This window comes from Orycteropus afer, unplaced genomic scaffold, assembly GCF_000298275.1.
Source record: "Orycteropus afer afer isolate SDZICR_OR568_19922 unplaced genomic scaffold, OryAfe1.0 scaffold00005, whole genome shotgun sequence".
Taxonomy (NCBI): Eukaryota; Metazoa; Chordata; class Mammalia; order Tubulidentata; family Orycteropodidae; genus Orycteropus; species Orycteropus afer.
Genome location: NW_006921592.1, coordinates 1,933,015 through 1,946,498, shown reverse-complemented (window position 1 = coordinate 1,946,498; position 13,484 = coordinate 1,933,015). Strand labels below are relative to the sequence as shown.

Genomic DNA, 13,484 nt, shown 5'->3' with positions numbered 1-13,484 from the left:
TCAAGATACAAACAAAGAGTTGGGAGCTATCATTCCAATCATAGCTAACTCATTGTGTGACCTTAGGCAAGTCACTTTGTCTTAGGAAATAGAGTAGATTTGTAAGTTTAACAATCTATGATTCCATGTATCCGTTCTCCCCACCATACTGACAAAACTTTGAATTATATATTAGCAAATTCTTTAACACTTACATCCTTTGTTGTTGGAAATAGCCAACTATCATTATCCCCGCTTTACAGATAGAAAAATTTGAGGCATGAAACAGTTGTGTATAATAGTAATAAACATTCAAATCACCTTTTGACCTCCTTAAGTAATTTCTCTCTGACTTGGGGGAAAAAATACCTCATTATTTTTAAGCAGTATGTTTGGACTCCCTTTTTCTCTACCAGTAGTTGTCACTATCCCAGAAGTTGATAATGGTGCCCAAGATCAGCTAGGCCATCTATACATTAAAGTAACAGTCCATTATGTCAGCCATCCCCTATCCACCTAATTTAATCATTGATGTTGTGGCAAGCACACATTTCTAGGGTACCATCCAAAGTTAGTTAGCCATCTCTGCCAACACTATGATGTACCTTTTACAAGTAGTCTTTTTTTAGAGCTGTGTTAGATTTACAGATCAATTGTACAATAAGTGCAGGCAGTGCCCACATACCTCCTCTCCTTGCTGCCCACAGTTTTCTCCTGTTATAAACATCTTGTGGTACATTAGTTACAACTGATGGACCAATATTGATAAATCATTAACTAAAATGCATAGTTTGCATTAAGGTTCACTCTGTACTGTAGGGTTCTGTGCATTTTGACAAATGCATAAGGTCACACATCTGCCGATACAGTATCATATGGAGTAGTTTCACTGACCTGAAAATGGCCGATACTCAACCTAGCCCCTGGCAACCACTGATCCTATTGCTATTATACTTTTTAACCATTGTTTATTTTCCAGATTACCTTCTGCTCTATTAAATAGATCTATGCCCTGCTGCATTGTACTGTTTAGGATTTCTGGACCTAGATAGCTTAGCCTTATTATTTATCTTTATTTCATCTAAATGTTCATACCCATGGTTTGTTAGTTACATATTTATGTATATCCATCTTTATACATATTCATATTATATATATTCATATTATTTATATATACATATGTATATGTATATTTATATATACATATTAATATTTTATATTTACATGGTATATTTGAAAACATATCACTATGCCACACTAATAGTAAGGTCTACAAAAGTTTTTAAAACTTGAAGTGAGGGTGGTGGTGGTAAGAAGTATATAGATAAAAATAAGCCTTGGTAAAGTATCATTTTCTAAAAGGGACATATTTTTGTATACTCTGGGTACCAAAATCAGGTGCCAATCAAAGTAAATAAAATAAAAAAGCTCTTCTGAAAATTTCACAAAACACAAATAATACTGTATGATTTGTATGCTTTGTATCTTTATATTTAAGAAATATTTACCTATATGATAGTCTATATTTTAATTTTGTTTTACACTTTATGTTTTATCTAAACACAGTTTTATATATATGATTTATAAGGTAGCAAACCAATTCAGGTATTCAACATGGAAGGTCAAAATGTTTCTGCATTATTTACTGAAAAATTGTCTTTATCCTCAGTGATTTTTTTAAAAAAAAACTTTTGATTGTGATTTGGATGAAGGTTTACAGAGCAAATTGGTTTTCCATTCAGCAGTTCATGCACACTTTGTCTTGTGATATGGTTTGCAGTCCCCACAGTGTAACAGTACCCTTCCCACTTCCTCTGTATTTACCGTTTCCATTTGTCTTTTTTCCTATCCCTTCCTGCTTTCTGAGCTTTGTCCCTGGGCAAATGTTGCCTTATTCATTTTGTATGGTTGATGGCTCTAAGGAGTATACCTCCCTAGTGTTATTGTTCACCTTATAAGCTTGTCTATTTTTTGACTAAAAGTTAGGCCACAGATATGAGTTCTGGTCTAGTTTTGAAGTGTGTCCAATGGCCATAGTCTTAGCGGTTCCACTAGTCTCTATCAGAACAGTAAGCCTCGTCTTTTATTATTTTTAGTTTTACTTCACATTTTTCTCCCACTCTATCCAGAACCTCCTATAGTGATCCCTTTCAGAGTGGTCAGGAATTGTACCTAGGCACCATCTAGTTCTTTTGGTCACAGGGTTGTGAAGGCTGGGGTTCACATGGTCCATTAATCCCTTGGACTAACTGTTGCCATACATCTTTGATTTTCTACACTCTTCTTAGCGCCAAACAGGAAGGGAGAGACCAATGATTGAATATTAAGTGACTCTTACAAGCTTTTAAGATCCCAGTTTCTACTCACCAAAGTAGGATGTAGAACATTGTCTTTCGAGACTGTTATGTGAATTGAACTTGATGCCTTCTAAGACTAGACCCAATGACTCGACTTATTCTTTGAAAGTATTTGGTTATGGCTAAGAAGTTTTTAGGAGCTCTGGTAGCATAGTGCCTAAGGTACTTGACTGCTAACCAGAAGGTGGTTCAAATCCACCAGCCACTCCTCAGAAGGAAAGTTGGGCAACATCCTTCCATAGTGATACCACCTCAGAAACCCAATAAGGGGTCACTATGAGTCGGGTCCGACTTGACAGTACATAACAATAACAAGAAGTTTTTATGACTTTGCCCCCATATGCTCTATACTGACATATTTGCAGTACATATAAATAACGTATGATGAAATATACTCTGTCAAACAAATATATACTCATGGGTGCAGTCCTGTTCACCTTCCCACTCCTGTTCAGCTTGCATGTCTATCTAGGTGTCCATTCATGGATTATGATTACTGTCACTGCAGGATTGTGTGTTAATAGTATTACCTTTGTTGCCTTAACTCTTATGTCCTCCCAGTGTCTTCCTCCGCCTTGATCATGTTGTACTGACCTCCCCCTTATTGTATATTGCCTTTCCCACCACCCAAATTAGTGTGTGATTTAGTTAATGATTTATCTAGTTAGTGATTTATCCTTCCTTCCCCTCCTATGTCTGGTAACCTTCAAAGAATGTTTCTTTCTGGGTGTAAACCTTTTCTTGACTTTTTCCAACAGTGATCTTATAGAATATTTGTCTTTTTGTGATTGACTAATTTCACTCAGCATTTCAATTAACCCACTTCAAGTTTTATTGATTCTATTATTTCTGTTTCATTTATTTCTGCTCACATCTTTCTTCTCATGTCTGTAGGCTTTTATTGCTACTCTTTTTCTACTTGTTGGAGATTCTGGCTTAAAGTGTTGATTTTGGTTCTTCTTTGATGTGTGTTTATTGCTATAAATTGTCTTATTAGTACTGCTTTTGCTGTATCCCAACTATATTGGTATGTTGTGTTTTCATTCTTCTTACAGTCAAGGATTTTTTTATTTCTTCCATTATTCAGTACTTTTTAAGCAGGTATTATTCTGTTTCCATATATTTGATTTTTTTTTTCTTGATCTTCCTGTTGTTCATATCTGATTTCATAGTGTTGTTATCTGAGAGGATGCTTTTAAATTTTGATGTTTTTAAATTTATTGAGGCTTACTTTATGGCCTAACATACGCTCTCTTCTGGAGAATGCTTCATATGTTCTGGAAAAGAACATATATTGTGCTTTTCTTTGGTGGAGTTTTTTTCTGTAGGTCTATGAGGTCAAGCTGGTTAGCTATGTTGTTTAGATTTTCTGTATCTCTTGAGTTTCTTTCTAATTGTTCTGTCATTCATCAAAAACAGTGGATTAAAGTTTTCTACTATTAGTTGGAGTTGTCTATTTCTCTTTTCAATTCTGTTATAGTTTGACTTATGTGTTTGGGGGCTCTTTCATTTGGTGCACAGATATTTATTATGATTATGTCCTGTTGAATCATTACATAGTGTTTTTTCTTGTCTCTTTTGCTGGATTTTGCCTTAAAGTTTATTTATCAGAAATCAATATTATAACTCATGCTGTCTTTTGGTTGCTATTTGCTTGATATACATTTTCCATACCATTTTTTTAAAAAATATTTTTTCTTATTTTTGTCTTTGTGCCTAAGGTATCTGTCATAGACAGCATATTGATGAGTCATGTTTTCTTATCCATTCTGCTACTCTCTGTCTCATGACTGGTGCATTTAGTCCATTTACGTTCAGTGTAATTATCAATAGGTATGAATTTACTGCTGTCATTTTGCTCTGTGTGTATGTGGCAGGCGGTGTTAACTGCTTAGTTCCATATATTTTTCTGTGCTGAGCTCATTTTGTTTACAAATATTCTTATCATTTCCTTCATTGCTGTTGTTGTAGTGTTCATTGAATCTTTATAATTTTCTTCTTTATTTTGGTGAGATGCTAAGAAGGTTTATAAATTTTCTGTGTGGTTACCCTGTAATTTATTTTTATCTTCCCAAGTTTAAAACAGTCTATTCTGTATTGATATTGTCTTGACTTCCTCTCCATTTTAAAATTCAGTAACTATACCATTTATTCCCTCTTTAAGCTTTCTAGTTGTTATCTTTTACAAATTGACATCTCTAGCTCCCTCTATTCAGTCTTGTAGGTTTATTTTATTTTTAATACTCTATACCTGAGTTGATTTCCAGTTGATGTTGTAATGTGCTTTATTTAATCTCAGATTGTTGTCTGCCAGAGCATCTCTGTCTGAAGGATTCCCATTAGTATTTCTTATAAAATTGGTCGGGTTTTTACAAATACTCTTAATTTATGTTTATCTGGAAATGTTCTAATTTTGCCATCATATATGATGGACAGTTGCACTGGATACATAATTCATGGCTGGCTTTTTTTTTTCCCCCCAGTGTCTTATATATGTCATCTCATTGCTTTTTTGCCTGCATGCTTTCTGCTCATAAATCAGAGCTTACTGATTCGTTCTCCTTTGTAGGTGACTTTTCATTTTCCCTGAGCTGCTCTCAGGATTCTTTATTTTTGCCTTTGGAAAGTTTGATTATGATGTATCTTGGTGATTCACTTTTGGGGTCTATTCTAATTGGGGTTTGTTGAGCTTCTTGAATGTGTATTTTCTTGCCTTTCATGATATTAAGGCAGTTTTTTTCCAACAAATTTTTTAGTTTCTTAGGTTTTTTGTTTTGCTTTTGTTTTAAATCTTTTTGGTCTCTTCCTATTTCTGGAAGACTGATCACACATAAATTATTCCTCCTGATGGTGTCCTATGTAATTCTTGGGCTTTTTTTCCCCCTGATTGTTTGCCTAAAAGATTGATATTAAGAGATTTATCTTCAGGTTCACTAATTCTGTCTTCTTTTGATTCAGTTTTGTTTCTTTGCCCATCTAATGCATTATCTATTTCTGAAATTTTAGTATTAACTTCTCAATTTCTATTTGCTGTTTTTGTATGATTTCTAATTTTTCATTTATTTTGTCAATTTGTTCTTGTATTGTTTTCCTGAATAATTCTAGAGGTCTTTTTTTTTTTTTTTTTCTGTGTGTTTTATTTGATTTTTGTCTATGATTTCTCCTAGGTGTTTTGTTTTCCTTGATCCTTAATCTGTTGAAGGGTTCTAAGTATTATTTTTTTTAAATTCTTTATCAGTTAATTCCAATGCCATTTATTCCTCTGGAAGATTTTGTTGTCCTGTATTTTGGTCACTTGCTTGAGCCATCTTGCTTTTATTTATTTATTTTTTAAAAAACGTGATTTGAAGTTCTGTTTTCTCTGAGACATTGTGGTATTATTAATTTGTTGACTGTATATTGGTTTGGTTCACCCTGTTTTTTTTTTTTTTTTTTGCTTTAATATATTCAGACAATGGGGAAGGCATGCTACTCTGGCTGCTAGTTTGGCAGCCCTGAGGTGCTCACCACCCACTCTGAATGTATTTGGTAACAGGTGAGAATGTGGATGTGAGTCTCTAATCACTGGATATGTAGAGCAACTGAGGGCTGGGCGAGTGTTGACTACCATCTGTCATCAATCCAGTGGTGCTGGGATGAGTGGTGGTACTTGTTCACTGAGTGTGATCACAGTGTGGAGGGTATGGCTGAGTAGGGTCTCTGGCTCCCAACTCATGGGGACGAAAATGGGATGGGGGGAGTGGTAAAGGAAGAGGAAGGAGGAAAAAAAAAAGGACAGGAGAGGGAAGAACTAAGAAGAAGAAAAAAATGGCACAGCATTGGCATAAGTGCTAGCTGGAAAAATGGCTGTGACAGAACACAATGCTTACTCTTCAGAAGTGTGCACTGTCAACCACAGAGGGGCAGAGGTGGGTGTTGCTGAGCATTGAGATGGCAAGGGGCTGAGCACCTCCTCCACAGGATCACACCCATGACCCGTGCTGCTGGTAGAGGCAAGCACTCCTGACTGCTCTATGAAATCAAAATAAAAAGGGGGGGAAGAAAAAAAAAATCAAGCTGGAGGGAAGAACTAAGAAGAAAGAAAAAATGAAAAATAAAAGGGGAAAAAAGAAAAGGAGGAAAATTATGGCACAGTACTGGCACAAGTGCTAGCTGTAAACACAGCTACAGTGGGAAGATGGTGCATACTCCATGGAAGTGCACACCACCAACCACAGAGGGGCAAGAGCAGGGTGCCCATTCCATTGGATCAAGAAGAGAGGGTGGGAAGAGGGGAAAAAAAAAAAAAAGGGGGGGGGGAAGCAGGAAGAGAGAGAAAAAAACAGGACAGCTCTGGCAGTGGGGGGTTTTGATGACCAGCTGCCAGGTGGGTAGAGATGGGAGGCCACACCTCTAGTCACCAGGAATTTATGCTGGATAAGGGGGAAGATCATACCTTTCTGGTTGCCAACCAGTGATGTAGGTACTGGTACAGTCCTGGAGGACCCAATTATCTGGTTCTTGCCCTGATCAGAACACTGTAATAATCCAACTGTGCTGGAACAACTGGCAATTCACTACTACATGTGTCTCCTTGTTTACTGTTTTCATTCAGTTTCTTCTTCTAATCAGTATTTCAAACTACTTATTTATCTTTTCCCTTGAAGCTCAAGGATCCAGGATTTTCATTCACATCCACTTCACTTGATTTCTCAGATGTTTTGTTGTAGAGGGTCTGGGTAATAGACGTACCTAGTCTACCATCTTGGATCAACCTCCATGATTTTTTTTCTTTTCCAACATGAAGGAATTGTAAAGTTATGAGGAAAATTCTTCATTGTCATAAAACAGATTATTCCAAATGGCTAGTTCACGATAGCACTATCAACTGTTATTAACACCTTCTTCTGGAATGAGTGTTTCAGTTTTCTCTTTGTCTTTTGTCTAAACATGTATTGATTTTTCACTGCTATCTCCTTACTCTCCTCCCCATTATTCTTAGCCAAAGATACTTTCTTCTCTAGATTACCAAAATAAAAGATGTTATATATTGTCTGTTTCTCCTTTTTGCAACCTGAATATGATGCTAAATTAATCTAAAGAAAGTTCAAAGGCAGAGGATTGAAAGGTCTGGAGGAATCACAGTGTTGAAATCCTTGGATAACTATTACTGAGGAGTGTAGTGGTGGCTATATTACAGTCACAAACATGCACACAAGTGTATACACACACAAGCACACACACAGTGGGACCATTTAGTGAAAAGCATGCTAACCACTATTTTTCAACAATTATTTCTCAACTCAGTTTATATTAAGACATACATTTTTGTAAATCCTGAAATTCATCATTTTAAAACTGAAATGATAGCAGAGGACACATTTCTTGGTCTCTATTTTCTCTTTTTGTAACCATATCCAATGCAATTATGAAAGGCAGTCTCTATTTACATCACAGAGCAAGAACACTTGCACTAGGTGCTTACTATATTTGCTTACCCTGTGGTTAAGAATATATCTTATAGATGTGAAGGTAGGCTGTGTGTAGATGTGGTGTCTTTCATTTAGTTTTTCTCAGGAGAAAAAGATACATTGCTAATGGTCACCTTGTCTCAAATTGCAGATCACAGTATTTCGGATGGGATCAGAAGGACATCAGGACATTGATTTAGCGATCCTGACAGCTTTACTCAAAGGTAAAAGTGTTGCTATATCCAGAGAGTGAAAAAAATAATTTAAATAGATTAATACAACATTATGTCTTCTGATAGTGGATGCAATACTATCTCAGTACTATGAAACATCCAATCATTGATAATATAAAGATATCTACTGAAAGACACTGTTAATGCTATTAAATTCTTCTAAAATAGACCTGTTATAGTATGACTCAATTTTATAGGGTTTAAATATATATAAATATAAATCATATCCATTGAATCATAAAATATACATGAAGTAAAATGCTGATATAGAAGCCACTAGTTTATTTGAGGTTAATAATAATTATTACCTTATTTTGAAAAATATTTTGATATGGCTTACAATAAAAAATTTAACTATGTATTTTGTCTATGTATATATGTATGTGTGTGCATATGTGTGTATGTATGTATGTATTGTGTATACACACTCACACACACAATAAGATATTAATAATGGAAAGTCAAAATCATTGAAAAAAAGAAACCAAAAAACTTAGACTTCTATGCTGTTATAATTGAGTATTAAATTTAACTCTAAGCTTCCTGGAAGTCAAGGCAAAAATGGAAATATCCTGGGTGATATGATTTTCATGTATAAGGTGGGTATTTGTCCCATTGTCTAGTCTCAATATTATAACGAAATTTCACTATCTCCTCATCCTTGGAGCCACATTGAAGAGAATAGTTTTGTCCAAGTTCCTCAGATCAAATCTCATCCTTAATGTGCGTTAATAACTATTGTTGTTGTTATATGCCGTCGAGTCAGACCCGACTCATAGCGACCCCTCCTTGGGTTTCCGAGGCAGTATCACTATGGAAGTAGATTGCCCCATCTTCCTTCCGAGGAGTGGCTGGTGGGTTTGAACCGCCAGCCTTCTGGTTAGCAGTCAAGTGCCTTAGCCACTATGCTACTATATATATATATATAAAAGCATATTACATTTGACTGATTCTATTCAGTATTAAACTATGCAAAAGGAGATTGCCTTTGTTCAGTACTGAAATGAAAACTGGATGGATAAGACAAAAAAGAACCATAAATGTTGAAGCTGGTTCTAGGTTAGAAATACCTCCTACATATCTCTTTGGCCCACATTTTGCCAGCTGCAGTACTGGTTGTTGCCTGTGTATCGTCTCCATAGTCTGGAAGCTCTTTGAGGGCAGAAAACGTGTCTGGTTCACTGCTGCACCTCACACAGTCCCTAACATATGGCAGTGCTCAATGTTTGTTGAATAATGAAGGAATGAATGCATTGAATTTGGAAATTAAATTCAGAATTGCAACCATTGTATTCTCATTTCCAGTCTACCTGTCCTTTTCCTACTGTTAATATTTACTTGAGTGGCCATCATGTAGCAGTCAATGTACTCTCTTCAAATACTGTCAACATTAATTATCTCAACAATTATATGACATAGGGTCTATTTTTAACTCAAATTTTACAGATTGGGTAAATATGACTATAAGAAGTAACATCGCTAAATGTTACAATACTAAGTAGTAGAGACTTAGGCCCAGGCATGTCTTACTCTGTCCAGTATACCACATGTGATCCCTTTGACAAGAGAAGATGTCAGTCCTCTCTGTCCACTTCCCAGATGTTTATCATTTAAAATCCTGATCACAATTCTGGAATTGACAGTCACATGAAGTATGTCCATGTGTTCCAGGTTAAGAACCTCTGGTCTAAAGCATTTCATTTCAATAACTATTATTTACATACACTGGAGAGAAGAATCAAGGACCGTGCATGGGCTACAATCTATACTCTAAACCCATTCTCCCTTTATCAGAGACAAAAATAAGAGTTTGAGGCAAGTAACTATCTATGATATCTGATATTCTTATTTAACCAAACCAAACCCAAACAAACCCACTGCCGTTGAGTCACTTCTGACTCATCGTGACCCATTAAGACAGAGTAGAACTGCCCCAGTTTCCAAGGCTATAAATCTTTACAGAAGCAGACTGCTTCATCTTTCTCAAGCAGAGTGGATGGTGGGTTCAAACCACCAACATTTTGGTCAGCAGCCAAATGCTTTAGCCACTACACCATCAAAGTTCCTATTCTTAAATAAAGATATGAAAAAGTATTAATGGTTAAAAAAAAAAAAAAGTACTCACTGTTGAGTCAATTCGACTCATAGTGACTCCTTCTTGGGTTTCCAAGGTGGTATCTCTATAGAAGTAGATTGCCCAATCTTCCTTCCAAGGAATGGCTGGTGGGTTTGAACCACCAGACTTCTGGTTAGCAGTCAAATGCCTTAGGCACTATGCTACCAGAGATCCCAGTATTAATGACACTACCTAACATTTATTGAGGACTTGCTGCTTATCAAACACTATGTTGGGTGGATTCTGTGTATGTATCCATTAAATATTTACAACTTAATGAGACCAGTTTATTAAAATCCCCATTTTATAGATGAGAAAATTGAGGCACGTAGCAATTCAGTAACACTCCTAAGATGAACCAGCTTGTCGGTGGTAGAGACAGTCTGGCCCTATAGCCCTCATTTGCATATACCAATACATCTCTATCCTATTGATAAAAAGAACTGAAACATCACATTTATGACCTTGAACCAAAACCCATAGCAAGTGAGAAAGTGACTGAGTAGGTGGTAAAAACATGTTGACCTTCATATTATCTTCCATTGAAAATATTTTCTTCTTCCATCACCAACCTTTCAAGACTTAAAATTGTGCTCCCTTTTTTGGTCAGTCTTAGAATTAATTACATTATGTATAGGATAGTTGTTTTTCAACTTTTCTCAGCATGTCCTACATGAAAAAAAATTATTATTAAACATTTTATATTATAACCAAGTACTTACACATATGTGTATATAAAATTGAAATTAAAATATTATGAAACAATATCTACATTGACTATGTGCAATGAAATTGGATACTTTCTATTTTAATGTATTGTATTCTATCTTTAATGCTGATTATATCTGACTAAATTAATTTCATAACCCACTGATGGGTCATAATCTTTAGTTTAAAAAACACTGCCATAGAAGATTAAAGGAAATTATGATTGCTTTAAGGAATTATCATTCCTATAATGACTATAATGAATATTATTTATGCAGCAGTTGATGCTAATGAGAATTTATGCCATTAAAAGATTATGGTGTGTCAACTTCACTTTGCAAAGGCTTTTGAATGTTCTCTATGCTGACCCAATTGATTCATGAAGGGTATCTAACATCCTTTTGCTGACTTCTTTGGATGCCAAAAGATTACTTTTATCAGTTTCCAAGTCTTTATTTTGTTAATTTATTCTTCTCATGTACTTTTTGAAAATCATGGATGGGGCATTTAACATGGTTTAATACTTATTTTTATAACTATATTTCATTTTTGATATCTAAATACATGAAAAATATTTGTACAGTCCACTTTTAATTCTCTTCATCACTTGAGAAAACCAGAAGATAGGAAAGAGAGCTGTGAAGCTAACCACTTCTCCATAAATGCAGAGTGCGACCTCCTGGAGGAAAAAAAAAAAAAAATGACCAGACACTATGTGTCTTTGAGGAGAATGTTACCTTTGCTGCCCCCTGTTTCTGGTCCCATCGGCTTTTGTTTTCTTCAAGTTCTATATACATATTAAAGGAAACTGTTTATATGATATGGGCTTATTAAGTGTCTGTTTTTCTGAAGAGAGAAAAGAGGAGGAGAGAGAATGGTATATCAGTCATGGAGTATTCAGTCAGGGAGAGTTCAGTCATGGCAAGTTCGGTCACGTAGGGTGGCTTTGAAAATAGTCAATGTCACGTTTGTCCTCCACGTGAATGTAACAACTCTCAGAGTAGTGGTCTGAAGCTACAGGATGTTATTTGCCTAAGGCATTTGACTGCTAACCAGAAGGCTGGCGGTTCAAACCCACCAGCCACTCCTCGGAAGGAAAATGGGGCAATCTATTTCTGTAGTGATACTGTCTCGGAAACCCAAGGAGGGGTCACTATGAGTCGATCCAACTCAAGGGCACATAACAACAACAACAAATCTCCTTTCATCGTGAGCTCTGGTGTCGCAGTGATTAAAGCATTGGGCTGCTAACCAAAAGGTAAGCAGTTAACCCACCAGCGCCTCCCCCTTCCTCCCTCACCTCCCCCTCCCCCCACAGAAGCCCAAGGAATGTTCAGAAGTAGAGTTTCCAGATAAAATACAGGATATCCAGTGAACTTCGAATTTTCATATAAATCAACTCAGTGAGTCAGAATTGATTTGACAGCAGTGTATTTGGTTGCAGTCTGAAAAACTGTCACAGCTTAGAGGAGCCTAAGGAGACATGAGTAAATGTAATGTTGGTAACCTGGATGCAATCCTGGAGCAGGGGGGAAAAAAACTAAGGAAATCTGAATTAAGTATGGACTATAGTTTTTGAAAGTGTTAAAGGCTTTAAAAAAAAAAAAAAAAAAAACGATGTACTAACATATATTGTGGCTCTCAGCAAGAGACATACTGTAGTAAAGAAAACTCCACAATTATTTTTCACCGAATGACAAAAACAGAGACAGCATTTTATGGAATTAATCATCAAGTCCGGGTGTATATATAACCAAAGGACTATGAAGCAGCACAGGAAGTATCTGTAGAGAGCCACTATGTAAGTCCCATCGGCCTGGTTAGTAGCTGATCCCCACTGATCTAAGAAATGGTTAGAAATACTGTTGGGGAATCTAAGCCAGAGATAATTGTATGCACCACTTAAAAAAAAAAAAAAATGCAGTTTGTAGGAAATAATTTCCTGTGGGTTTATACAATCATTTCAGAGATAATTATCTGGTTTCAATCATTTTCTTTTTTGTTTCAGTTCCTCAGACATAAGTAATGCTGTCATTACTGAATAATTAATTACTTATAGATACTCACTGGAGGAGAGCAATGGTTTAAGATGCACATTTCTAAAGTTGTCAGAAATGGAAAGAAAAAAATGTAAAACAAAAATTAAAATGCAGAAGTGGTAGCCAATATAATCTGACTTTACAAAAAAATTCATTAAGAATGTTTATAGATAATATAAGAATTAGAAGACTGTATTCTGACACATTTTTCTTTCTAACTATCTTTCAAAACTGAACTGGAAAAAAGGTGGATAAAATTTTTAAAAATGTAGCTCTGGTAGCATAGTGGCTAAGGCACTTGACTGCTAACCAGAAGGATGGTGGTTCAAACCCACCAGCCACTCCTCGGAAGGAAGGTTGGGCAATTCTACTTCCGTAGTGATACTACCTCGGAAACCCAAGGAGGGGTCGCTATGAGTCGGGGCCGACTGGACGGCAAATAACAACAACAACAACATCAACATTCTAACATTTTGGAACTACTTCTGAACGCATGTTCTTCCTACTCAACTAACTAGAATATGCTGAGTTATCATCAAAAAACTAGTATTAACATCAGTGAGCTCTGGTGGTGCAGTGGTTAAGGCAGTTCAAACTCCTAG

At 35.9% G+C, this 13,484-nt stretch overlaps 1 protein-coding gene across 1 annotated transcript in view; it reads left to right on the top strand.

The window, feature by feature from the left end:
* Positions 1–13,484, top strand: part of TRPM3 (transient receptor potential cation channel subfamily M member 3) — a 1,151,180-nt gene that overhangs the window by 975,592 nt on the left and 162,104 nt on the right. The window contains exon 12 of the mRNA XM_042780585.1: positions 7,938–8,010. Coding sequence (XP_042636519.1) covers positions 7,938–8,010 — 73 coding nt within the window. The remainder of the gene's footprint in view (positions 1–7,937; positions 8,011–13,484) is intronic.